Below are 27,291 nucleotides of genomic sequence, written 5' to 3'. Positions count from 1 at the left end.
GCTTCCTTTTAAAGTCAGTTGAAGCCCTAAAAGATTTAGATTTTTAAAAGCCATGGAACTTCTCCCCTAGAAAAAATGGACACCCTCACATACACATACAATGTTTAACACATAACTTTGAGGCCTTCGCAAACTCATCTGGGTTCCTTCTTCCACAGAGATTGTGGGGACAAGAGTAGTCTCCACTGCAGGCAGCCACATGGAGTCCCTCTCCTGTATTCAATCTGCCCATCAGGGTAGCTGCACACGGGGCTACAGGCTTCTGACCTGCCTCTCCACCCCCCACCCCACACCCCCACTGCGCCTTTGTCTGTCCCCAGTGAATTGCCACCTAAAGGAACAGTCTTCTGTGACAGTGCAGATCCCGATCCTGGTGAGTGACAGTGAGAGAATGAAGCCCAGGCCTCCTGACTGTAATGAAAACTCTTGGGATTTTCACCATCTCCAGTATTAAGTGGCAGCATGCTTCCTCTGGGGGGGATAGGAGGGGGGGCATAGGGAGGGAGGGATAGGTAGATAGATAAATAAATATATATACATACATATGTGTGTGTTATATATATATAATACTTTCCCACTGTTACAAGGGAAATAAATGCAGTGCCTTATTTTCACCCACAAAAAAATTCACATGGTGCTCTATCATCAGTCTCTCCCCCCAATATTTCTCCGATTTGCCTTTGAGGACTTCTCCCACTAACTCCAAAATCTTAGTATTCACCCTCAAAAATACATATTTGTGTCTTCTTTTCCCCACCACTCCCCTTAAATTCTTTTGTTGCTCCCCCAGATAAAGTTGTGGTTATCAATAAATGGTATTTATTTCTGTTTACTGAGCAAGGCATCTCTTATTATGGACCAAGGCTTACATCACTCCCTTAAGACTTAAATTTACACAGTTTTATGTAGCAAATTAGGATTAAACTAAGAAATCACAATGACAATGGCCTAGAGCATAGTTTAAGAAAAGGGGTGAGAGAGAGAAAAGGCAAAAGAACAAAATAAAAACCCACAAACGCCAAAATAGTCCACTAGGATCAAGATTTTCAATCCCACTTGTATAACATCAAATTCAACTGAAAGATCTTAGTTTAAAAAAGAAAGAAAAGATGATATTGCCACCCAAGCCTTATCCATAACTAACTCAAAATTACTGGGGTAGGATCTGAATATTGGATTTTTCGAAGCTCTGTGTTAGTCCATTGTGGGGTCAGAGTAGAGAAACATCCATTCCAGGCCATTCTAAGTGATGTGAGCACAGCAGGGAGAGTCAGAGCAAAAGCAGAGGTGATGGCGAGAATGAAGGGAAAACCAGATGTGTCCCTTTTTGCTGGTCCCCCCAAGGAGACATATTCACCCAAGGAAGTGTCTGCAGGGAATCCATTCTCTGAGCAATACTGGTGATACTCAACAGCCCATGTAGCACAGGGGACAGGAGTGGGGCAGTGAAGGAAGCTCCTCTTGTGCATGGCCCCCAAACCAGTCTCCATCCCTCTTGGGGTCTGGGTACAGACCGACTCTATCCAAATTTTCTTTGGACTCATGGGTGTGTTAATGGACAAGCTTCTAGGAGCTTGTTCAGCACCACCACCTCTCATGTTCAGAGGATTCCTAATGCCCCAAACTCCATGGATGGGCAGGGCAGAATTTGTCCCCTACCTTAATGGGGCTGGAGATCTCTACCTGGTTAAAGGCCTGGTGAGACAGAGCTGAGCCTGAGGGAGAGAGAGCATGACAACCAGCTAGAGCCTAAGGGTTCTGAGCAGAAGGGGAGCACAGAGTAAATCAGAGGCTAACTGGTTTCTGTGGCTGCATGAGCACCTTGCCCTCAAGTAACAAGCATGAGGGCTCCGCATCCAACACAAATGAGCTAATAGAATTTGCCATCATTAGTCCTGCTGCTGTACAGGAAATGCCCTAAGCCTACACAGTCCTCTCCTGCTTCAGCTCCACTCAGTGGCTTTTAAATAGCAAAAATCTTTCTTCTAAAACCTAATGACAGGTCAGTCAACTTCCTTCTTGTTTAGGGTTCAAAGTGAGCTGCAAAAGTGGACCTTCAGCCTGAGCTGACTCACCGAGGCAGTCTCAACAGGTACCAACCATAACTGGATACGAAGACATTCCAGCAAAGAACAAACGAAGTGGACCCAAGAAGCACATTCAAGCATGTACAAAAAAAACAAAAAAAAAAAAAAAAAAACAAAAACAACAAAAAAACACCACCAACAACAAAACAACATAAAAAGAGTCCGATTAATTTAGTTACAGTAAAATCATAAAATGTTCTGCGGTAGCCTTTCACCATCCATCTTTATTAGCTAACCACTCATTTAATGTCCCCACACACACCCAAATGTTGTGACTAGAAGGGATGATGACTCAGGTGGAAGAACATACCCTGGCATCTTCCTATTGCTCGCTCCTCTGTTCTCCTACTTTTAACCAGCTATGTAGAGACTACACTTCCCAGGCTCCCTTAAAGCTGTGTAACTTCCTATGACTATACTGATAGGACTTGAAAGGATGTATCAATTTCAAGGTCACCTTGTTAAAGATATAGCTACTCGCACCACTGACTGAGACACGGTGACAAGGGGAGCCACCTGGCCAGGGGTGAAAGAAGGCATTGCCTCCCCTTAGCCCTTACTACTCACCTCTGAATTATGATCTGAGGACCATGTACTCAGGGGTGTTATCACAGGAGACTACTCCACACGAATTCCAGAAGGAAGCAGAGAACCCATTTTCTAGCCCTGACTCAAACATTTAATTTGTTTGGGGCAAGCCACTTAACCTTCCCCTTCTACAGTTTCCTCCTTTATAAATTGAGGATAAAGTACACTTGCTCAATCTTATTAATAACAAGTATCAAATGTAATATCAAAGTACAAATGCCTTGGAAAGTTACGTGAGGCAGCCTCTGTGAGTGAATAGGATGTAAGTGCAATGCACATAGTTGTGGAAAGTACTGCCCCAGAATGAAACTAGGTTTGAGTTATACCAGAATACTACTTTTTTGATAAGCTAAAATGTCAGTTCATCACCATGAATATTTCATAAAATATTTCATATTTTAAATGTATCAAATGCTTACAAATAGGATTTGTATGCACAGACATTAATACACCCATTAAAACTAGTAACCAAGATAAACCTTAAGCCAGACTCACCAAAAAAAGGACTCAAACTCAAATGAAAGAGGAGAAATCAGAACTGACACCACAGAAATACAAAGGACTATAAGAATGTTATGAAAAATTATATGCCAAAAACTGGACAAATGGATAAATTCTTAAACACACGATCTCCCAAATCTGAATCAGGAAGAAATGGACACTTTTAACAGACTGATTACTAGCAATGAAATGGAATCAATAAACAAAAAATTCCCAAAAAACAAAAGTCCAGGACCAGAGGGCTTCACAGTGAATTCTACCAAACATTTAAAGAAAAGTTAGTACTTATTCTTTCCAAACCATTCCAAAACATAGAAGGAAAACTTCCAAATTCATTCTGAGGCCAGCATTACCCTGTTACTAAAACCAAAGATGCTACCAAAAAACAAGAACTACAGGCTAATATCTCTGATGAACACAGACACAAAATTCCTAAACAAAATATTAGCAAACTAGATCCAACAATACATTTTAAAAAATTATTCATCACAACCAAGTGGGATTTATTCCTGGAATGCAAGAGCAGTTCGACATTCACAAATCAATCAGTGTGATACATCACATCAACAAGAGAAACGATAAAAACTCAATGATCATTTCAATAGATGCAGGAAGGCACCTGACAAATTACAACATCCATTCATGATAAAAACCCTCAAAGTGGGTTTGCAGGAACATACCTCAACATAATAAAAGCCATAACTGGGGGAAAATTAATAAGAGAAAAAAGAAATAAAAGTGAAAACAAAATAAAAAAATAAGTACATATGAAAAACCCACAGCTAACATCCTACTCAATGGGGAAAAAATAGAACTTTTCCCCTACGATCAGAAACGAGACAAGGATGTCCAATCTCACCACTTTTATTCAACATACTAGTGGAAGTCCTCCAGCAGCAATCAGACAAGAAATAAAAGGCATCCAAATTGATAAAGAAGAAATAAAACTTTATTTTAAGAGGACATTATATGTTGAAAACTCTAAAGACTCCTCCAAAACACTACTAGAATAAATGAATTCAATAAGTTCACAGGATACAAAATCAACATACACAAATCCATTCCATTTCTATACACTAACAATGAAGCAGCAGAAAGAAAAATTAACAATCCCATTTACAACTGTACCAAAAATAAAATACCTAGAAATAAAATTAACCAAGGTGGTAAAAGACCTGCACTCTGAAAACTATAAGACACTGATGAAGGAAACTGAAGATTAAACAAACGAAAAGATATTCCATGCTCATGGATTGGCAGAACAAATACTGTTAAAATGTCCATATTACCCAAAGCAATCTACAGATTTAATGCAATCCCTATCAAAATACCAGCAGCATTTTTCACACACCTAGAACAAACAATCCTAAAATTTGAATGGAACCACAAAAGACCCCAAATAGCCAAAGTAATCTTGAAAAAGAACTGGAAGTATCACAATCCCAGATACCAAGATATACTACAAAGCTGTAGTGATCAAAAGATTAAGATACTAGCACAAAAACAGACACATAGATCAATAGAACAGACTAGAGAACTCAGAAAAACCCACGATTATACGGTCAATCTTCAGAAAAGCAAGCAAGAATAGACAATGGGAAGAAGTCAACAATGGTGCAGGATAGCCACATGCAAAAGAATGAAACTGGACCACTTTCCTACCATATACAAGAGTAAATTCAAAATGGATTAAAGACCTAAATGTAAGACTGGAAACCAAAAAATCCTAGAAGAAAGCATAGGTAGTAATTTCTCTGACATTGGCCATAACAACATTTTTCTAGAAATGTCTCTGAAGAGAAACAAATACAAAATTAAACTATTGGGACTGCATCAAAATAAAAAGCTTCCATACACCAAAGGAAAAAACAACAAAAAAAGACAATGTACTGAATGGGAGAAGATATTTGCAAATACCATATCCAATAAGGAGTTAATATCCAAGATATATACAGAACTTATACAACAGCAAAAATCCAAATGATCCAATTAAAAATGGGCAGATGACATGAACAGACATTTCTCCAAAGAAGGCATACAGATGGCCAACAGACACATGAAAAGATGCTCAACATCACTCATCATCAGGGAAATGCAAAATCAAAACCACAATGAGGTATCACCTCACACATGTCAGATTGGTGAAAATCAACACCACAAGAAACAACAGGTGTTGGCAAGGATGTACAGAAAAAAGGAACCCTCCAGCACTGTTGTCGGGAATGCAAACTGGTGCAGCCACTACGGAAAACAGTATGGAGGTCCCTCAAAAAATTAAAAATAGAATTACCATATGATCCAGTAATTCCACGACTAAATATTTACCCAAGGAGCAGAAAAACACTAATTTTTGTACCTTTATGTTTACTGCAGCATTATTTATAGTAGCCAAGATATGGAAGCAATCCAAGTGTCCGCAAATAGATGAATAGATTGAAAAGAGGTAGTATATTGGGGAACCTGGGTGGCTCAATGATTAAGTGTCTGCCTTTGGCTCAGGTCGTGATCCCAGGGTCCTGGGATCAATTCCCTCTGCCTATGTCTTGGCATCTCAGCCTCTCTCTGTGTCTCTCATGAATAAATAAATAAAATCTTTAAAAAAAAAAAAAAAGAGGTAGTATATTAAAAAGAGTATATTTTATATACTCTTTATATATAATATATATATAATGGAAAATTACTCCATCATAAAAAAGAATCAGATCTTGACATTTGCAACAACATGGATGGATCTAGAAGATATCATGCTAAATGAAATCAGTCAGAGAAAGAAAACACCATATGATTTCAGTCATATAAGGAATTTAAGAAACAAAACAAAGTGGGGGGAAAAAAGAGATGAATCAAGAAACAGACTCTTAACTCTAGAGAACAAGTTGATGGTTATCAGAGGAGAGGTAGGTGGAGGATGGAGGAAATAGGTGACGGGATGAACGGCACGCTTACCACAAAAAGCACTGAGTAATGTATACCATTACTGAATCACTGTATTGTACACTTGAGACTAATGTAACACTATGTTAACTATACGGAAATTAAAATTTTAAAAATAAAATAAAAACTAGTAACCAGGAGAGACAAGGGTGGCAGCTCCATGTGATGCAGAGGACTAAACATATTTCCAATCACATCTCACCAGGTAAGAGCAGGATGTCCCTGAGCAGGGATGCAGGACCCAGAGCCCACTGAGGTTTCTCTCAGGCATGGCCACGGCCAGCCCTTATGGCACCCAGAGAGGATCTTAGAAATGGGCTCGGCTTCCTCAGTTGCTTTATGAGAAATAAAAAAAGAACCTACCCCTCTTCCAAGCTGATGCCTCTCCATAGCCTTGGCGGTTGGAGAGTGGGATACATTTCAGTGGATTCAGCCTCCTTTTGTCCCTAAGTCAGCAGCCATTGTGCTGAAAAACACATTACAACTGCAGACAGGGCAATGTCTCAAACTTAAAGAACAAAAGGCATTATCATCAATAATGCAGTTGTACCTAATACTTCCTGGGTTTCCTAATTCTGGAGAGAAACCAATACCTGTCAATAAACCCACCAGAATTCCTTCACTGGAAACGGAGATATATTATATTCCAAAGGATAGCTAAGTAAATTCTCTATCCCATCTCCCTTCCATGGAAGAGGAGGGAGGGAGGGAGGGAGGGAAGAAACCACCAAGTGAGCTGCAAGCAGCAGGCATTAGAGACAGGTTAGAGGTGAAGGCTTCCAGCCCAGTACTCCAAGCAGGGGACAACACAGAATGAAAAGGCTAGAAAACAATGGCCAAGCATTAAGGGATTTACAAGAACAATGATGCATCCTTCAATTATATTCTTTTGCTTAAACTAATCTTTCAGTTTTTGTAATGTTCAAGTGAAATACATTTACAACTCCCAAAACTAAGCCAACAGAAACCCTAGAATTAGCTTAAGGGACCTAAACAGTGAAGCTGATGTAACTGGCAAGGACCCCTTTGCCTTTAGAGAGACATTTAAATGTGTGCTGGGGTGATCATTCCACCATATATCTCAAATCATGTAGTACACCTGAAACTAATGTTATATGTCAATTATATCTCAATTTTTTCTAAAGGATGAGAGATCCTTGTGGTAACGAAACTGTTCTATACTTTGACTATTGTGATACATGAACCAACATATGATATAACTGCATAGAAATACACTACACACACAGGTGCATGCACACACAGGTAATGCTGGTAAAATCTGAATAAACTTAGTGGACTGCATCAATGTGAGTTTCCTGGTTGTGATATTACGCTGTAATTTTGCAAGATGTTGCCACTGGAAGAAGCCAGGTGAAGGGTACACAGGATCTCTCTGTATTATTTCTTACAACTGCAGTGGAATCTACAATTATCCCAAAATAAAAGTTTAATTAAAATAGCAATAATAGGGGTGCCTAGGTGGCTCAGTCGCTTAAGCATCCGACTCTTGACTTCGGCTCAGGTCATGATCTAGGGGCCATGGGACTGAGCACTGAGCCGGGCTCAGCACAGAGTCTGCTTCAGATCCTCTTAAAAGAATTTGTAATAAAAGAGCAATAATAATAAAGGGCAACACAGGCAGGTCACCTGGTAAGCACAATCCTATGGGAATGTAGAAGAGACACAACATGACCTTCCATCAGCTCTCCAGGAGCATACTCCTCTCTCACTTCCCACTCCCCAGGGAGCCTCTTCCCTCTTCAGGACCTTCCAATACGCTGTCCCTGCCCCCCAACAGTTCCCCTGCCTGAAATACTCGGGCCCCTCTCTTCACTCAGCTAGTCTTCTCCATTCTTTGGTTTCCAGTTGCAGCATCACTTCCCCCAGAGAGGCTTGTCCTCCCACCTACACTGGGCTCTTGGTGCAGAGGCTCTTCCAATGCCCCGTTTTGTTTCTCTCTCAGCCGCGCTTAATGCGATTTACACATTTCTTTTTCCTGCAGTATTTATGTACTTATTTCCTGGCTCCCTCCTAGATGTAAATACCAGGATGTCAAGAACCATTTCTGTTTTGTTCACCATTTTATACTCAGCTCAGTGACAATCACCAAGCTGGGTCTGCATTTACTGAAGGAACTCAGGAGAAGGTAACATCCGAGATGTTACAATCAAAACCACAGTGATGGCCCTGTGCTGGAGAATAAGGCAAACAGCTCCAGGCTGAGCCCGGCATCTGCACTTTCCTAAGTTCCACAGCTGATTGAGATGTACAGTGTCCTATCGAGAGGAGCACTAACCTGACATTTTCCTGGCAAAATAACATACTGAAATACCAAGTCAATCCTCTATATGAAAGAAGTCTGAAGAAAAACGTAAAGTGGTGCCTTAATTACTGATAAGCACTTTGTCCATAAAGCAGCAGGCTTACAAATGGTGCCTATGCTCTCGTGGTATTTCCAGATACTTTGATATCCCAGGCAGGTTTTATTAGGGTCATTTATGGTATGGTCAGAGTTTCAACAACCACATCAGAAAGGGATTTTGTGAGTGAACAGGAATCCATACCCACTAAGCTAGTTTAACAGTTGCAAAGACCATCTTTCACATAATCCTGTGTTCTCTAATAATGCAAATGTGGTCTTTGCAAGACACCAAGGTCCAAAATCCCTTCCTTCATAATGCAACTGAGTCCCAGACTGCTTACTTCGAGGTCTGCTAACACACCAATCTTTCCCCATACAATTTTCTAGTCCCTATTGTGGATATCAAAGCTTTAGCCAAATGACAACAAACCTGATGATTGAAGCAACCCAGTCCTCTCTTGGTGGTAGTTACAGCATAAATTATTAAAGGCTGATAATGAGAAATAGGGGAGGGGGTCAGGTGGGAAAGGCAGGTCTATGAATTTTAAATGCCTGGTCACTGTCACTACTTAATGTCAGTTTTTCATTTTAGAGTTCCCCCCAAGAACGACTCACACTGCATTTTCATTGTTTTCCAATGTGACCCCTCCCTCAGCACAGCCAATTATCACTTCCAGCCTTTACCTAGCTGCCTAGATGGCCCCTTGCATATCTTTATCCTCTCCTTATTTCTGGGACTGCTCTTCTCATAGAGCTGTTCGCTGTGAAATTTTAGCAAAACAACTGTCAACGGCCTCAATTGTTTCATTTTTAAGAAAGTATTTTAGCAGTGGCTTGATATCTCAAAACACAAGTGAGTTTTACAGTGTTTGGTTTTCAAAAGCCACTTGGCATTGTTCACCTATAGTTTACAAGAGTAAATGCAGAGAAGTGAGCTGAGCTGCCTAAGACCTGGGGTATCTCAGGACTCAATCAGAGCTCTGCTGAGGGTCCCATTCTTTAGTCTTCCTAGCCAGACTCTCAACAGTCTCCATCTTCAATTCCGATCTCCAACCTCGATCTCATCATTAAGTCCACGGCACCCACAGCACTTCCTAAGGAAAAGGCCCTAGGCTGTTCCCAGTACCAAGGGGACAGTTTTCCAGCTCAGGTGGTGGCCCCACTCACAGCTGACTGAGTAGGAGTGAGCCCATGATCCAGGAGAGCCAATGCAAAGACGGGTCAGCAGGGCCTTTGAGAGTGGAGAAGGCTTGAGCCCCCCTCAACTGCAACACTCCCAGTTAGGTTAATAAAGAATTGACAGGATATTTTAATACCTACATTGAACAAATTCACATTTCTAACACCCAAACACTTATGACTAATTATGCTCTTCATGAGACAGTTACAAGATTTATAAAACATATTAATTCATGGTGCATACAGGGAGAATCTCCTTAATGAGAAACAAATTTAAATTTGGATGATGAATGCCATCTTCTTTCAATCTTGCCAGTTCGTCTCTGTGACGGAATGTATAAGTTCATGTGCAGATAACACTAGGGGAACCAGGTGATGCCCTTCCTGCACGTGAGGCCCACACCAAACGGCCTTGCAGTCAACCACCTCCACCATCCTCCCTACATCACATGCACTATGCCCTCTGGCCAATGAGAGAAGACAAAAAATTTAATCAGAAGTTCTACTTAACAAAGATGATGACAATTAGCAAGACACATAATAAGTCACCCAGCTGGTTTAGAGCAGAGCTAGTAGTCACAAACTCCTGCTGGTGACATCCCCAATCTAGATCTTGGATCCAGAAAAACCTATCAACGTAGTACCTGTGAGGCCTGGCCATGGGACGGTCTGCATCCTTAGATATGGATTCTCCCCTCTCTTGTCACCTGTAACCTAACAGCAACCCTGCTACAATGTTTTTGTGCCTCGGGACCAGGAGAGCCTAGTGTCATGCTTTCCTAAAAATTCTTGAGAGGCTCCCCCCCGTACAAGATATAACCAAGCCTGAAAACCTCAGGCATTAAACAATACAGTATTTTTCTACTTCACTTAGCAAAATGCCCCCACCTCCATGGTTTTCATGGCCCTTCATTTCTAACAGTTCTGCTCTCAACCACTCAGCTTCTCTCTTCACTGAGAAAGTCTAGCATTTAATTCATTATTTCCAGATTCTCAGATGCAGAGATTTTTTTTTTTTAAAGATTGTATTTATTTATTCATGAGAGACACAGAGAGAGAGGGGCAGAGACAAAGACAGAGGGAGAAGCAGTCTCCATGCAGGGAGCCCGACGTGGGACTCGATCCTGGGTCTCCAGGATCAGGCCCTGGGCTGAAGGCAGCGCTAGACCGCTGAGCCACCCAGGCTGCCCTAGAGGTTTCTTAATAGTGCTTTTAGGGAAAATAAAAACACGACCTTAAATACACACATTTATTCTTCGATCCACTGGAATGCCAAACATATTTAAGATTTATTTATTTCACAGAAAGAGAGAGTGCATGTGCTGGCAAGCATGAACGGAGGAGGAGGGATGGTGGTGCAGTATGGGGAGAAGTAAGCTCCCTGCTGAGCGAAGAGCCTGACCTGGGGCTCCATCCCAGAATCCTGGGATCACGACCTGAGCCAAAGGCAGACACTTAACCACCTAACCAACTGAGTCACCCAGGCACCTCACACACACATGTTTTTAAGAGTTAGTGTCTTAAAGAAAATAAGGTAAATGGTAAAATAAGGTCTATTTCAATTAGGAAGAACCAATGGGGGGAGCACCTGGGTGGCTCAGTCGATTAAGTGTCTGCCCTTGGGGTCATGATCCCAGGGTCCTGGGATCGCGTCAGGCTCCCTGCTCAGCCAGGAGCCTGCTTCTCCGGCTCCGCTCCCACTCCCCCTGCTTGTGCTCTCATATGAATAGATAGATAGATAGATAGATAGATAGATAGATAGATAGATAGATAGAATCTTAGAAAAAGGAAGAAGCGATGGAATTAAGGCAGAAACAGTCCTAGGAAACATATAGGGCATTTGGCAGCTATGGGGAGTTAAGAAGTAGAACAATGAGAACCAAAAGGAAGCGAGACAAAGATGTGGGAACTCACTTCTGAGAATGTACAATGTCTAGAGGATGTTTCCAATTTTTCCCAGAGTTCTGCCTTAAATTCTATCCAAACACTAGGAGATGTGCAAGGCCTTTCTGGGTGCACTTTTCCCTCACAATGCTTTCTTAGTTCCATATTAACCCAACCTGCTCAGCTCTTGCCTCTCTTACATTCCATCAAATCTGCATCATTCTTCAGAATTATACCTCTGCTTTCCTCTTAAAAAGTTGAGCCCGCAGAGACAAAGGAATTGTTGGAGAAGAGATAGGAAGTGACCTCTCATGAAAAACATTTCTAGGACCTGAGCCCAGCTCCTGAGAAACCACCCATGTCTACACAGACCATACCAAAGAGGAAGAGCAAAGCTCTTGGAGTTTGTTCTACCTTGAAATAATTCTTCTGAATATGGGTAACTTGGCATTTCAGAACCTACCAAGGTCAGAGGAGAGGTAATGTGAGGCCATCTTTACCTCAAGTCACTCTGACAAATGCTAATAAAGAAACCAGCTGGACCAGATGCCCAAAAGGCAGGAGAGAGGTCACAGTGAACAGGGCACAGCCTCGGCCCTCACAGGATCTAGCAGCACAGTCTCAGACAAGAGGTGAAACCTATCTGAGTCTCAATCTCCTCCTCTCAACCTGAAAGGGTTGACAAGATGGCCTCTATTGCCATTGCAAGAATAAGCTTTTATCATTTAATGCCATGTGTCCTATATGTCACCTCCCCAACAGCAACTGCAACCAGTATTGTCCCAACAACAAATGGGATGAGATCATTTCCAGGCTGCAAGAAAAATAAAATCTGGATCCCTCCCTCCATAAAATGACACTTTGATTTCCAAATTCTTAAGTACTAGATATGGAGGAATACCACCTAAATATTTAAAAAAGAAGTTAAGAGCAAAAGAAATGGTTTATGTTTCACTCTAAGAAGTAAATTTGTGGAGTCCACTATTCAAAGAAGCAAATATCAAAATATATGAAGATACATACATATTGTAATAGCGATGTAGCAAGACAGATGGCAGCTACCTTTGTGGTGAATCCAGCATAATGTATAAACTTGTCAAATCACTAAGTCATACACCCATAACTAATGTAATGTTGGGTGTCAACTAGACTCAAAGAACTACACACACACACACGTGTATATGTATATAGGTATATCTGTGTATATATATGTGTATATTTGAGGATACATAAAAGGATTTAATTAGAGTTGGATGTTAAAGATCATCTCATGCTTATAACATCATCCAGTCTGGCCTCTTCATAGATAAGAAAAACTAAGCACAGAGAGATTAAGTAATTTGCCCAAGGACACCCAGCTAGTAAGAGGCAGGCCAAATACATTTTTAAACACAGCCAAAAATGATTTAATTATTCCAAAAAGGTATCAGAGGAGGTTAGCAAATTCTGGGATAAGCTCCTAGTCTTTGGAAGCTAATGTCAAAGCGAACAGCCAAGCCCTCCCACACAGCATTGCTTACTGTTCTCACACCCAAACCGGAAAGCCAGGCTGACCGGTACAAGAGGCATAGATCTTTGGCTCCCACATTCGCTCATTTTCATCCATGGCAAAGGTGGCACAAGCCCCACAAGGCACAGTAGCTGACACCCCTTCCAATACAGGCCAACAGCCCCACAAGGGTCACGACCTCAGATTCCGGGCCAGGTTCCCCACCTCATTGTCATTATTGCACCACACACAGTCGCTTCACCAAACCATGGGAAGCCAATGCTGCCAGGGCCGCCCACCAGCCAAGCTGCAGCAGCTGCCCCAAAGATATCACCCTAGGACCTCACTTCCTGTTCTGGCAATCGAGCCCATATCCGTGCCAGTTTAGGGTCTGGCCCATCGTTTTCAAAGCTTAGAGCTGGACAGGCCCCAGATAGCCAAGAAACCATCTGTTACAAAATCCTCCCTCCCCCAACTTCACTTTGCGACAGACCACAGATCTGCCATTGTCCCTGGTTACATGAGCAGCAACTAGCAAGAGCCTTCTGAACTGAGGGGTCCTTCCAGAGGCCCCGCCATGCTGACCCTTGTCCAGAAATGGGGAGCCACCACAGTTAAAGCTGACATCTTAAAATCAGCGTCTCTTATTCTGACAGTCTTACTGATGGTAGATGGTAGATGTTAGAAAAATACATTTAACTTATTTTTTAAAGATTTTATTTATTTGAAGGAGGGAGGGAAGGAGAGAGGGGGAGAGGGGAGAGGGGGAGATGGGGAGAGGGGGAGAGAACGTGTACACAGAGTAAGAGGAAGAAGCAGACTCCCCGCTGAGCAGGGAGCCAGACACAGGTCTCGATCCCAGGACTCCGGGATTATGATGTGAGCCAAAGGCAGACACTTAACTGCTTGAGCCATCCAGGCCCCAAAGACATTCAACTTTCTAAAGTCCCAGAATTTCAAACCATTTCTCCTTCTGAATTTCTATTCATTCTTTAACAGACACTTTTCAAAGCAAAAGCCACAAGTATTAAAGACAAGGTAGGAACCATCACACTAATAACCTACAAACATCCCAAACTTGAAACAGCATAAACTTACTTTCCAATTAAGAGCAAAATCAGAATAAGATCAAGCACTCTTTGAAAGCCATTCCAATATTACTATACTTAAATTCCAAGTAAACCCCAAGCAGTTACATTTGCATGATAATAGTCATAATAACTAACACTGATTGAGCATTCACTATGTGCCAGACGGTACTAGGATCTTTATATGTATGCTCTCACTAAATTCTTCTAACAGCTCTATTATTATCTCCTCCCTCCTCCCCCTTTAAGTGAAAGAGGCATATGGAGGGTAACTAACTTGCCTAAGGTCATAGCAATAAAAAGTGGCAGGGTCAAGGTTCAAAACCTAGGTCCGTGGGACTCCAAAGCCAGTGTTTTCAACACTATCACCCCACACTACTTTGGAGTCTTTGGTATGTAGAGGCAAAAACTAAATAAAATTGCATTTTAATTTACTGAACTACATCCCTCTGCATTTTAAGAGGTTCTGTGTAAACAACTGCCCTGAAAATGTACAGGCAAGGAAGGGAAATGGGCATTCTGCTGCCAAGTCTGTAGCACAAATGTCAAGCAGCTATGCAGGAGTCTGAGGAGCAAGTGAACCATGTGCCTGGCAAGGTTATATGTGTATCTGTCTCAGACTTGAAATTTTTCAAAGAAATAAGGAGTCAAGGAGATGGAAAGGAGAATCTCATTCTAAATTCTGTCAAGCATGTTAAATAAATATGATCAGCCCCACACAGCTCTGATAAACTCAGTCTGTTAAAAATAAACCAGATCCCTTACTACCCTTCCTTTCTTCACCCAACAGGCACAGCAAGCCATGGGCACACACACACACCTTATTAGTATTAGCCTATTTAAACCTTAAATTTTTAATTCTGTTTATTCCCTTGTGGGGAATTCATTCAGCAAACATTTGGCTTCACTTATACTTATGTTGCTATGTTTTACTGCAGGCGTCAAGAGGACTTTCTCATGGGTATCAGCTCTCAGATGTCTCCTGCACGATCAATAGTCACAAGGCAGCCAGATTTATTGCCAAACAACTGAGATCATGAGGATGAAACAATACAGCCACGGATCACTGGGCTTATTTGGTAGTGGTGGTGCTTGGATCGGACGTACAAGCTCATGATTTTTAGGGCATAAGTGAATACCTTTCCTTGCTGTGTCTTTTCTAACTCCTCACAGTCAATTTCCATTCTGTAGTCTTACCAAGTATCTATTATGTGCCATTTACTGTATTAGATGCTGGGAATATCATGGTGAGCAAAGTAAGCTCATCATCTAGTTGGAAAGATGGAAATTAATGCAATAATAACACAGAGGAGTGATTAACAGCAGGGGGACACTCTGAAGGAACATAGATTGAGGAGTATTGTGGTTATTTTTAAACCCAGCCACAAATTCTGGTATTCCTCCCATTGAGAGGTGAGGTCTAGGTGCCCCCTTGTGAATCTGGGTGGGCCACAGCAGCTTCAACCATTAGCATATGGAATGGAAACAAGGCTGTGGACTGCCAGAGCTAGGTCACACAGCTTCTTCTTTTTATTTGCCAGAATACCCACTCTTGGAGCCTCACACTGTCCTGTAACAAGTCTGACTATCCTGAGGTTGCACTGCTGTGAGGACGTCTAAGCCACATCAAGGAACCATGGGTAGCAGCACTGGTCAACAGTCCCAGCAGAACCCAGTCTTTGGGTCATCCCAGTCCAGGCACCAGACACAGGAGTGGAGATGCTCCCAGAAGATTCCAGCCCCACACTGTTGAGATCTTCCCTGCCAAAGCTCCAGACATTACAGAGAAACAGATCACCATCAGCGAATCTGAATTCCTGAGCCGCAGAATCCAAGAGCATGACAGATGGCTGTTGTCTAACATCAGGAAGTTGAGGAGCGCTCAGGCACACAGCAGTAGATGACCACATCAGGGGTGGTGTATAGGAGAGAGGAGGCAGCCTTATACCGCAAGTCCCATGTGAAAGGAACACCGGAACGGAGGTCAGAACAAATAGAAAGAAGGGGATGGCAAAAAAAAAAAAAAAAAAAAAGGAATACAAGCAACTCCTAGGCACAGGCCCTGCGGTCAGAGGGAGCATGGCTGGCACAGGAAGAAAGCCAGCTGGCCAGGACCCAGAGTAAGAGAAGAGGATAGGCCAAGGAGAGAGGCGAGGCCCAGACTGTGTTCAGTGCTTTGGTCTCTTACTCGACAGCAGTCAGAAGCTCCCTAAAGGTTTTTTTGGTTTGGATTTTTTTCTTCTAATTAAGGTAAAATTCACAGAACATACAAGTTTACTGTTATGGATTAAATTTGGACCCTGAAAAATTCAAATGAAGTCAAAACCAGTACCTCAAAACGGGACTTTATTTGGAAACAGGGCTGTTACAGACGTAATTAGTTATGATAATTAAGGTGAGCCCTAATCCAATAAGGACGGTGTCCTTATAATAAGGGGAAATCTGGACACTGACACGTACATAGGAAGAACGTCACATGAAGATGAAGGCAGAGCTGGAGTGATGAGTCTATGAGCCAGGGAAGGCCACAGATCACCAGCAATCCAGCAGAAGCTAGGAGAGAAGCCTGGAACCCCTCCACATCCTCAGAGGGAAACAACTTTGCCAGCACTTGGGTCTCAGACTTGTGGCCTCCAGAACCAGGGGACAAGATGTTTCTCCATTTTACATCACTGAGTTTGTGGTACTTTGTTACAGCAGCCCTAAGAAACTAATATAGTCACCATTTCAAACTGTACAATTCAGTGATTTTTAGCATCTTCAAAATATAGTAATGATCACCACTATCTAATTCTAAAACACTTTCATAAATCAAAAGGAAATACTGTTTCCTTCTCCTCCCAGTCCTGGCAACCATTAATCTGCTAGGAATTTGCCTATGCTGGGCATCATATAATCTGAATATACATGTGGACTTCTGCGTCTTGCTTCTTTTACTTTATATAAAGTTTTCAAGAGTCATCTATGTTACAGAATGCATCAGTTCTTCACTCCCCTATACAATAGCTGTATGTATACATTGTATTATATGTATACATCATTTTATTTACCCATTCATACCTTGGACATTTATTTTGACTTGTGGTCTATTATGAATATCATTGCTATTGAACATTCCTGGATACATTTTGTACGAACATTTGTTTTCTATTCTCTTGGGCATATACCTAGGAGTGGAATTGCTAGGTCATACAGTAACTCTAGGTTTAATTTTTTGAGGAACGGCCAGAGTGTCTTCCACAGTGGCTATACCATTTCCATTCATATCAGCGAGGTCTTAGGGTTCCCTGGAAAGTTTCAAGCAGGTGGAATTGTGCTTTGTACAGAATTGTGCTTTGAAAATAAAATAGGAACCAGCTTTTGTGAAAGAATAGGAGTTTGTTTGGGACAGATGGGTTTGACATGCCCTTCAAAACCAGGTGGAAACAACAGGTGGGAGAGGCTTGGAAAAGCAGGTCAGTTCTGGAGTTAAAAATGGAGACTCAGGGGGTGTCTGGATGGCTCAGTGGGTTAAGCCTCTGTCTTTGGCTCAGGTCATGATCTCCAGATCCTGGGATTGAGTCCTACATCAGGCATCTTGCTCAGCAGGGAGCCTGCTTCTCTCTCTCTCTGCCCGTCCCCACTGCTTGTTCTCTAATAAGTAAATAAAATCTTAAAAAGAAAAAAAAAAAAAACCTACAAAAACTGTAGACTCAGCAGCCACATATGGATGACATTCCTTAAGAAAAAGTACAGGGATCCCTGGGTGGCGCAGTGGTTTGGCGCCTGCCTTTGGCCCAGGGCACGATCCTGGAGACCCGGGATCGAATCCCACGTCGGGCTCTCGGTGCATGGAGCCTGCTTCTCCCTCTGCCTATGTCTCTGCCTCTCTCTCTCTCTGTGACTACCATAAATAAATAAAAATTTAAAAAAAAAGAAAAAGAAAAAGTACAGAGTACAGAGAAAAAGAAGTTTTGGCTCCTTTCAGGAGCTCCAAAAAATGAACGGTGGGGTAGAGGATAGGAGGCTGCAAAAGAAGGAGCACCATAAGAAATAAAATAATAAAACAGGTGGAATAAGAAGAGGAAAGTGACAAAGCCAAGACAAGAGACTCGCCAAAATTATAACAGAAATCTGAAAAGGGTCTAAATTCTGACACTTTAATAAAGAAGATAAGCATCGCTTTACTTCCTTCCTTCTACACTTCTTTTTTGGAAGAGAGATGGGGTAGGTAGTACATGGCAAAACTTTTAGGCTCTCGGTCTTAGTAAGAAGTTAAACTCCTCAAAAAAAAAAAAAAAAAAAAAAAACAAAAAAAAAAAAAACAAAAAAAAAAAAACAAAAAAAAAAAGAAGTTAAACTCCTCGACCTTGTATCAGAACTAGTGAATAAGTGCTTTTCAGTCTGGACATCAAACCTAACTAATAACTTAAAATAGACCTCGTGAGGGAGCCGTGTGGAAAGAATCTGGTTATGTACTTAACAAGTTCCTATTGTTCCATCAAAGCGTCTGGAAGCCAGGGAAGACAGTTGGACACCACTTCAAAGCATCCCTAAGAAATCAACAGTGATGAAAGCAAGGGAATAATCGTTCCTCTGTACACCCTCCTTGCCAACAAGTAGATATTTAATTACAGAGGCAAGTCAAAAGAGGAGCATCCTAAGAATAAACCTATAATAATATCTTCTGTCCCATTTCAAAATTATAGTTTATTTTGTTCCTCAAGAGCCATAGTTTCAGAGATTATAAAACTCTCTTTACATATCAATCAAGAGTGTAGCTAATCCTTTCAGGCGTACATTTACGAGGAATTAAATTTTAACTTTGTAATTAGGTGAGTAAAAGACTGGGGGTTAAATAAACATCATCTTTAGTGGAGCACAGAAGGCCAGTCTCCCTCAGGCCAAGCCCCTCCTTGGATACAGACCCATGCCCTTGGTTAGCCTACTCCTACTAAATTTTAATACAAGATAGGGAAATGTAAAATTGCGTTACACTGAATTACTTTATTTGAATATCATACACACACACACAATCCCATATTCACTCTATATTCACATCCTTTTAATGATTTAACTTTGTCAATTGACAGAAGAGGTGTTCTCCCAGAGTGAGTTTGGAAATTAGATCTTTAAGGTAAGTGTATGTCAGGCAGAAATCCAATTGACACTAGGACCCTAAAAGATATCTTCTTTTGCTTCATATGAAAACTATGAAATTGGTTCCAGTTACATTACCAAATTCAATCATATTGGAAAAAGTAATAAAATCATTATATTCACTACAATGAGGCACATATGCTGGTATTTGTGCCTGCTATTTCACATATGTTATTCCAAAGGTATTATTATCCCTGTTTTACACACAAAGGTCCAGAGGTACAAAGGCTCCAAATCTTACCTCTAGTGAGACAGAACTGAAATACAGACTTTCTTTCCTTTGAACCGCAATGCTAGGACTGCCTCTACCATACTATGCCTTCACAGACTTGGCAAATTTTTAGAACATTATTGCTAAGTACAGATGTAACTGCTGCATAACAATGAGAAAGTCAAAAATGAAAGATGGTGATCTCCCAAAGGGAAAAATTTCACTTCGTACTTAACAAGTAACATTTTATGACTAAGTTCTACAAGAAGTTATTTGATTTACTTTAGTTTTCAGTTATTGAGGAGGTATAAAATTTGTAGATATGGGAAGTAATAAGAGCAAATGTTCTCAGATGCTACTTCCCCACAGTACATAAGGAAAAGTTCTCTCGAAGCCCCTGGTTCTAAGAATCAGTTTGATCATGGTACTTGGAGAGACTATAAGAGCAGTAACTCATGCTAATTAGTACTTAATGGGGTAGAGCCACAAACATTAACTTATTCATTAATTCTCACCACATGTCCCTGAAGCAAGCATGAGCATCCCTCTTTTATAAGAAGGGGGTGGAGCTAATGTTACATAAGTGATGGCAACCAACTTCCAGAATGTGCTGGTCATAAATAAAAAGGACCAAAACTATACTTAAGACTTGAAACTCTTTGTATAAACAGAGGCACGAGTGAGCATATTTTTAGACATGACCAATAACTATACTCATCCCAAACAGCAATCACTGAAAATGTATAGTATTCCAGAAAGCAAAACATGGTTTGAAAGCACTGCAATATAACAGTAACAATAAAATTTGGAGGGGGAGGGGGCAAAACGCTGAATTGCTGAATCCTTTATAATATGCCAGACCCCATTCTCAGTACCTTGTGGTCATTAATTTTCCAACCTCACAATGACCTTGTGAGGTTGGTACTAGGATTTCCCACCTCTGTGGAAACTGAAGCAACATGAGTTACCCTGATAGTTCAGAGCAGGATTTGAAACCAGTCTGGCTCCGAAGTCTGTGCTCCTGACCATGACATCACAAACAAGGCATAACTTCCGCTTGTTCAACCCAATGTGACCCATGCATGACTAAATTTAATTTACCAAGGAGAAGAGACAAGTCCCTTAGTGCTTTACACTTAGCTCTGCTTCCAGGACTCCTTCTGACATACATCCCATGGACCTCTGGTACAATACAATGCCAAGCCAGATCTAGTCCACTTTTGCTCTTAAATACCCATCTGTATCGAAAATACTCATTCATATCTTTTGTGGCTTCATCCAACCTACTCTTTAAATACAATTTCTTCTTGAATACAGTTAATAGCTTCTTTGTGAATGAATCCTACTGGTACCATTTATTCATTCCTTCTGAACCCACATGCTTAGAGGCAGGAAAGTAGCATGTCAGTATTGTGTTTATTTTACAAAACACACTTCTCTTTTAAAAAATATTCTTGCCTAGTTAGATCTTTATGCACTAAATCAGTTGCAAGAGAAAATTCATACTATTAGATTTTTAGAAGTTGAATAATATGTAAGAAACCAAGCAAGAAGAGTAAGAAACACTTCATACCTGAGTACATTTAAAGTATTTTCCATAAACCAATTATTCACTTCTTCCAAACTCACTTGTTACTGTATCAACCTGTGGTTTAAGGACCACTCACCTGAGAATTGCTTGGGGGGAGAGGGGTAGATGTTAACAGTACAGGTGAGACTTAATGGATTCAAGTTTCTAAGTAAAAAGCTGTGCATTGCTCACAAAGAGCCCACATAAGTCTTATGGATCCTGAAGTATGAGAACCACTAAGTCACTTCCATGTGCCATAGAGAACAAAACTATACAAAAGGACTTTCCACATTCCCTTAATCTGTCTTCCTGTTTCTACCCTTCTTGCTATCCCCACATACCTGCTATTCCCTACATAATAGGGGGTTCCTTCTCAGGCGTAAGTCAGATCCTGTCACTTCTCTGCTCAAAACTCTCCAAAGGCTTCTCATGACCCTCGTGGCCATAAGCCCTGATTGGTTCCCTGCTTCACTTTTCCTATCACTCTCCCCTTGGCTCCAACCACCATGCTGCCTTCTCCCCACACCCAGCCCATCTGAGGCACAGCCTTTGTACCCTCTAGGCTCCCTCCTCCTGGACTGCACGCCTTCAGCTATCAGCATGGCCTTTACCTCACTTTTTTTGTGAGTCTTGCTCCAGAATCACCCTCATGGGAAGCCTCCCATGGCCACCCTACCAAGAACCATCATACCTGCCCCATTCTCTTCCACCAGATTTTGTCCTCTTTAGCACCTATCACTATCTGACATACTTGCTAGTTTATTTATTTTTTTTAAGATTTTATTTATTTATTCATGAGAGACACAGGGAGAGAGAGAGAGAGGCAGAGACACAGGCAGAGGGAGAAGCAAGCTCCATGCAGGGAGCTCGACGTGGAACTCAATCCCGGGTCTCCAGGATCACACCCTGGGCTGAAGGCAGGGCTAAACCAATGAGCCACCGGGCTACCCGCTAGTTTATTTATTTATCTTTTAAGTGGTATGTTACCCTCACTAAAATGTAAGCTTCACAAAAGCAGGGATTTTTTTTTTTAAATCCATTGTATTCTTAAATGTATCCCCATTTAGCACAAAGAAACCATACTTATTGGGATCCCTGGGTGGCGCAGCGGTTTAGCGCCTGCCTTTGGCCCAGGGCGTGATCCTGGAGACCCGGGATCGAGTCCCACATCGGGCTCCCTGCATGGAGCCTGCTTCTCCCTCTGCCTATGTCTCTGCCTCTCTCTCTCTCTCTCTCTGTGACTATCATGAATAAATAAATAAAAATTAAAAAAAAAAAAGAAAGAAAGAAACCATACTTACTAATTGAATATCCTAAATACTCAAATAAAAGTATTAGTGGAGTGCTGTAAAAATCTAAAGGAAGGAGCCACCAATTCCTCGTAGGCACAGCCCATCTCTCCTCACAGACATTTGCAGGAGGAATACAGAACATCCTCAAAGAAAAGGAAGGATGTTCTATGTTACTGGCCTGCGAAAGGTCCACATCCTGAAAGCTAAGAATGAGGAACTCTTCCAGGTTGAAGGAGGCTAGAAAGATGTAAAGGACATAACTGGGAAAACTGAAGAAACTCGAAGGGAGCCTTACAGTGAAGGCATGTAGAAGTTCATTTTCAGTCTTCTTAAAACTTTCATACAAGATTGAAATTGTTCCAAAAGCAGCAGCAAAGGGTGCTCAGGAAACCCAGAAGAAACAGAATTATATGAGTAAATGTAATGCATTCAATAATCTGTTAACGAAAACACAATGCATAAAGGAAGGAGAAAAAGGACTATTTCTTCCAAATGTTTCTATCCCCTTGTTCCCCCACTCCTCCAAAAAAAAAACTTTGGGCCTGTGTCATCTTGGCTTAGCGTCAGCCCCAATATGGTCATTTTTCTTTAAGTGTCACAAAAATAAACCCCTGGATTACAGTGGAAACACAGCATGCAGCAGGACATTTGTCTGTATCAACTCTGTAGCAAATGACATCTCTTTCTCTCCCTACAGAGTAGAAGCTTGAGCTTCATGAATTGCTGTAACTCAAAGCATACTTTTTACATAAAAATAATGATAGCGTTGGAAATAGAAAAAGTAAATCTTTGGACCAGATTGCTGTTGTGAGCCAAAGAGAAGGATTGAATATAAAACAAGGCAGAAAAAAAATGAAACAGAAACAGCACTAGGTTATAAAGAAACAGATTGACATAGATTTTTTTGAAACTGGAAGATACAGGCAACATGCCTAGAATTTAGATACTAGTATTAAGGACCAAACACTCTTCCAAGTGTCTACAGCTCCCCTGACAGGTCAAATCTCATTACAACAAACACCACAGCCATAAGAATCTGCGTAACCCAAAGCAGGCCTTGCTCATGAACTTAACTCAGGCAATATACAATATCCAACCGTGTTCTCCATTTTAAACACAGAAGAACGAACATGCAAAACAAATACACTGAGTGATTACTGGCTGTACAAGGACTCACATCAGAAGGCCCACATCTTCTACAATAAGGCATAAGGCTATTTTTTAGATATAGAAAAGAAACAAAACTAGCTTACACACAACTTTTCAGGTATACATCTATGTACTATACAACCAAATAGGCACACAAAAGCAGGAATTTAATGCCACAGGAGAGTGTAAGGATGGATGCAAAAGCTCCTTCCAAGGTCCCCTATTCTCCTTTGTATGTGGGGTCCACCATGCTTTCCAGTACTGCTTTAATTTAAATTTTCTTCCTAAGTATTGAAGTCAGGAAATTTTTCATTTAAAGAATGTGTTGATCCAACTGAAAAAAATGGTTCTATCTGGCAACCCATGCCACATATTCTCTGGTCAGTCATCAACTGGAGGAAAGCAGCTCCCCACACAGAGGGCAGAAGCACGGCTGACCCCTTACCCCACTCCTTATCACTCCCTACTGCATTCCCACCTCCAACCCTCAATGGCTTTCTTACTGACTGCCTCGTCCCTCAAAGCACAAGCATCTGCAGCCCCAGCTTTGAAAAAACAACAGAACAGCCAGCTTGCTAGGATACCATAACTGAGCTAGAGGTTACACATTCTGCTCTAGTAAGAAGACTTCAGAGAGAAAGCATATTATTATGTATAAATCACATTCACATTTTTCCAAAAGCCTTCTCACCAGTATCACTTGGTAAAGAGGCAAAGTTTATCATTTTTAAGATTTATCGAGAGACAGCATGAGCTGGGGCAGGCAGAGGGAGCAACAGACCCCCCACCGAGCAGGGTGGTCCACATGGGGCTCAATCCCAGGACCCTGGGATTCATGACCTGAGCCAAAGGCCAATGCGTAACAACTGAGCCACCCAGGGACCCCTCATTAATCCATTCTTTTTTTTTTTTTTTTTTTAAGATTTTATTTATTTATTTGAGGGAAAGCACTCAAGAGCCCTGGAGGGGGTGGGGGGGGGCACAGAGAAAGGGAGAAGCAGACTGACTCCCCACTGAGCAGGAAGCCTGACAATGCAAGGCTTGATCCCAGGACCCTGAGACCATGACCTGAGCTGAAGGCAGAAACTTAACCAACTGACCCACGCAGGTGCCCCAAGTTCATCATTTTTAACTGAAGCCACTTTCCTCTGGGAACAGGAATGCTTTGGAAGTCTCTTAGCTTATCAAAACATGATGTTATTTGTTTTAGAAGCCTTCTAAAGGAGTTCAAAACTTATCATAGTCATGTTTTTTTTCCACAATGTAAAAAACACGAAAAGCTAGCAATCATAAACATACACAATCTATAATGGAAACAGTAAACATAATTGCCCTAAACCACCAAAAGAATAATTTACAAATTTCCCAATCTTCCAGGTACATACTATACATAATCGGGATATTTCTGGGAACCTGGGTGGCTCAGTTGGTTAAGCACCTGCCTTTGGCTCAGATTATGATCCCAGGATCCTGCAATTGAGTCCCATATCAGGCGTCCTGCTCCATGGGGAGCCTGCTTCTCCCTCTCTCTCTGCCTGCTGCTCCCTCTGCTCATGCTCTCTCATGCTCATCCTGTCAAATAAATAAAATCTTTAAGAAAAAAAAAAAAAAAAGAATATCTCCAGTCCCAGAGGGACTATTTGTGGTCACACGACCATACCCATCGTCAAGTCACACACTTCTCCATGCCTCAATGTTCTCATTAGTAAAGGGTGAAGAATGGCAGCACAGACACTGCATGTGGTCACTGGGAGGATTAAATAAATTCATACAAGCATATGAATAGCATATGCACTTAAAACAGTGCCCGACCACATAAGTGTTTCTTTTTAATTCTTACGTTGCAATCACTACTGCTGAGCCTTGCATTACCTGAGACACTGACCTAAACCACCAATAAGTTATATTTTCCTGTCAGATACATCATCTCCAGTCTGGTTTGCAGAGTGAAATGCTGTCTATCTTACAGTTTTCCACTCAAAGCACATTCCATTACTATCAATTTAAGTTGCTGCCAAATCTCAAAAGTCATTAATAAAAGTGGTGATTTCTCAAACGGTTTATGGTCAACCACTCTAAGAAGTACTTAATAGAAAAGAATTATCTCTAAGCCAGTATCCAAGAGATAGAGATTTATCAAAAACAATTATAGAGTTTAAAGAATAAAATCCCCAGTGCAGTAAAAACACAGCATTCAAAAACTCAGTACAGGAAAAAAGGCTCCCAAAGGAGGAGCCTGCTAGTGAATGAATGAATGAATGAATGAATGAACACCAAATTGATGAAATGCTACTGACCAGACATGTGTTTTCCTAAAAACAAAACCATGAAACAAATAAAACAAAACACACCACTCTGTTTATACCTGAGTCATGACTGAACCGTCTTGTCATACTTAAAGAGCCAGGTAATAAGGACATGTAAAAATCCTCAACTAGCGGGGTGCCTGGGTGGCTCAGTCAGTTAAACGTCTGCCTTCGGCTCAGGTCATGATCCCAGGGTCCTAGGATCAAGCCCTGTGTTGGGCTTCCTGCTCAGTGGGGAGTCTGCTTCTCCCTCTCCCTTTGCCCCTCACCTGGCTCATGCTTTCTTGAGTGCTTTTTCTCTCTTAAATAAATAAAATCTTAAAAGAACAAACAAACAAACAAACAAAAACACCTCAACTAGCCTACATGCTTGCTGTATGCACCAGCTGCCACTGTGCTTGATGTGGATGGAGTGGTTTCCACCCTCATTGAGCTTAAAATTTAGTTGGGGAACAAAACAGAGATCCATGAACTGGTAACCTCTGAGTATCAACTAAAGGAGTTCAAATAGAGGTGCACTCCTCTAGGTAGGCTGCAAGCGCCCTCCACATAAAAAGGAACAGGATAAAGACAAAGGAGAAGGACCACAGAGAACCAGCACTGAAGCTATCCCAGTCCACATAGCAGAATGCATCATATAGGCTCAGCTCTGCATCCTAGCAAGTTGGAGGAGGGTATTTTCTTATTGTTGGGGGGAGGGGGGGTGGTGGTGGTGGAATACAGCAAGTGTTGTTCTGCTCAGCCAATCCCTAAACCTTGAAAACACACAGCCACTTCACCTCTGACACATGCCCTGACCACTCCAGCCTCGGCTTACACACCACTTCCCTTTGGTGTATTTATAAATAAGTCTTTCTTCCACTGTTCTGAGAGCTCCTAAAATCCAAAAATTATCTGAACCCATCCGTACTATAGCTCCAGGCCTGCATGCTCAGTCAACATCCTGCACTGAAAAAGGGAGGACCTGGGAGCCAGCAGACGAACTGTATAAATACAGCCCAGAAACCGAGGCCACGTGCCAACTGGAAAAGGCATAGCGAGGCTTCCCTTGGCACTGGTGCTGCCCAGCAGGAGGGACAGCCTCTGTCCTCAAGGAACTCAGAGTCCACTTAGGTCACAGAAAGTATCCTGAGAAAGCATTTTAAGTGCTCTTTTAAGGCAGTCATTGATCACTGGGAATTTGAAGATGTCCTTGCCTTAACAGAAGGCACAGTGCTTTTTAAAGGCCCTGCAGGGTGAAGGACTTCAGACAACGTACCACTGGCACTCAGCACACATCACGCACAAGAGTTCACTGGGTCATACCAAGGAAGGGAAGTAACTTACTCATAAATCTCAAACGCTCCCTCTTTTGCTCACCGGCTGAGAAACTGCCATCTGGAAGGCTTAGCAGATGAAAGGCATTATCACAGTTCTGCTGGAATATTTCTGGTAGGCAGAGAACACAAGATGCCAGAACTTTAAAAAAAAAAAAAAAAAAATCACATAATTGTGATTACCTCATTTCACCTT

The 27,291-nt window shown here is 41.6% G+C and overlaps 1 protein-coding gene across 3 annotated transcripts in view; it reads right to left on the bottom strand.

Annotated features, from left to right (window-relative positions):
* TSPAN5 (tetraspanin 5) overlaps positions 1 to 27,291 on the bottom strand; it is a 170,730-nt gene that overhangs the window by 115,436 nt on the left and 28,003 nt on the right. Inside the window, exon 2 of one of the 3 annotated variants that reach the window (XM_038582070.1) lies at positions 27,139 to 27,237. The exons of the other annotated variants lie outside the window; for them this stretch is intronic. Within the exon in view, the coding sequence (XP_038437998.1) occupies positions 27,139 to 27,156 (18 nt within the window). The 5' untranslated portion in view covers positions 27,157 to 27,237. The remainder of the gene's footprint in view (positions 1 to 27,138; positions 27,238 to 27,291) is intronic. 3 annotated transcript variants of the gene reach the window in all.

The sequence above is a fragment of the Canis lupus genome, chromosome 32 (genome assembly GCF_011100685.1).
Source record: "Canis lupus familiaris isolate Mischka breed German Shepherd chromosome 32, alternate assembly UU_Cfam_GSD_1.0, whole genome shotgun sequence".
NCBI lineage: Eukaryota > Metazoa > Chordata > Mammalia > Carnivora > Canidae > Canis > Canis lupus.
This window is presented reverse-complemented; position numbering and strand designations above follow the sequence as displayed.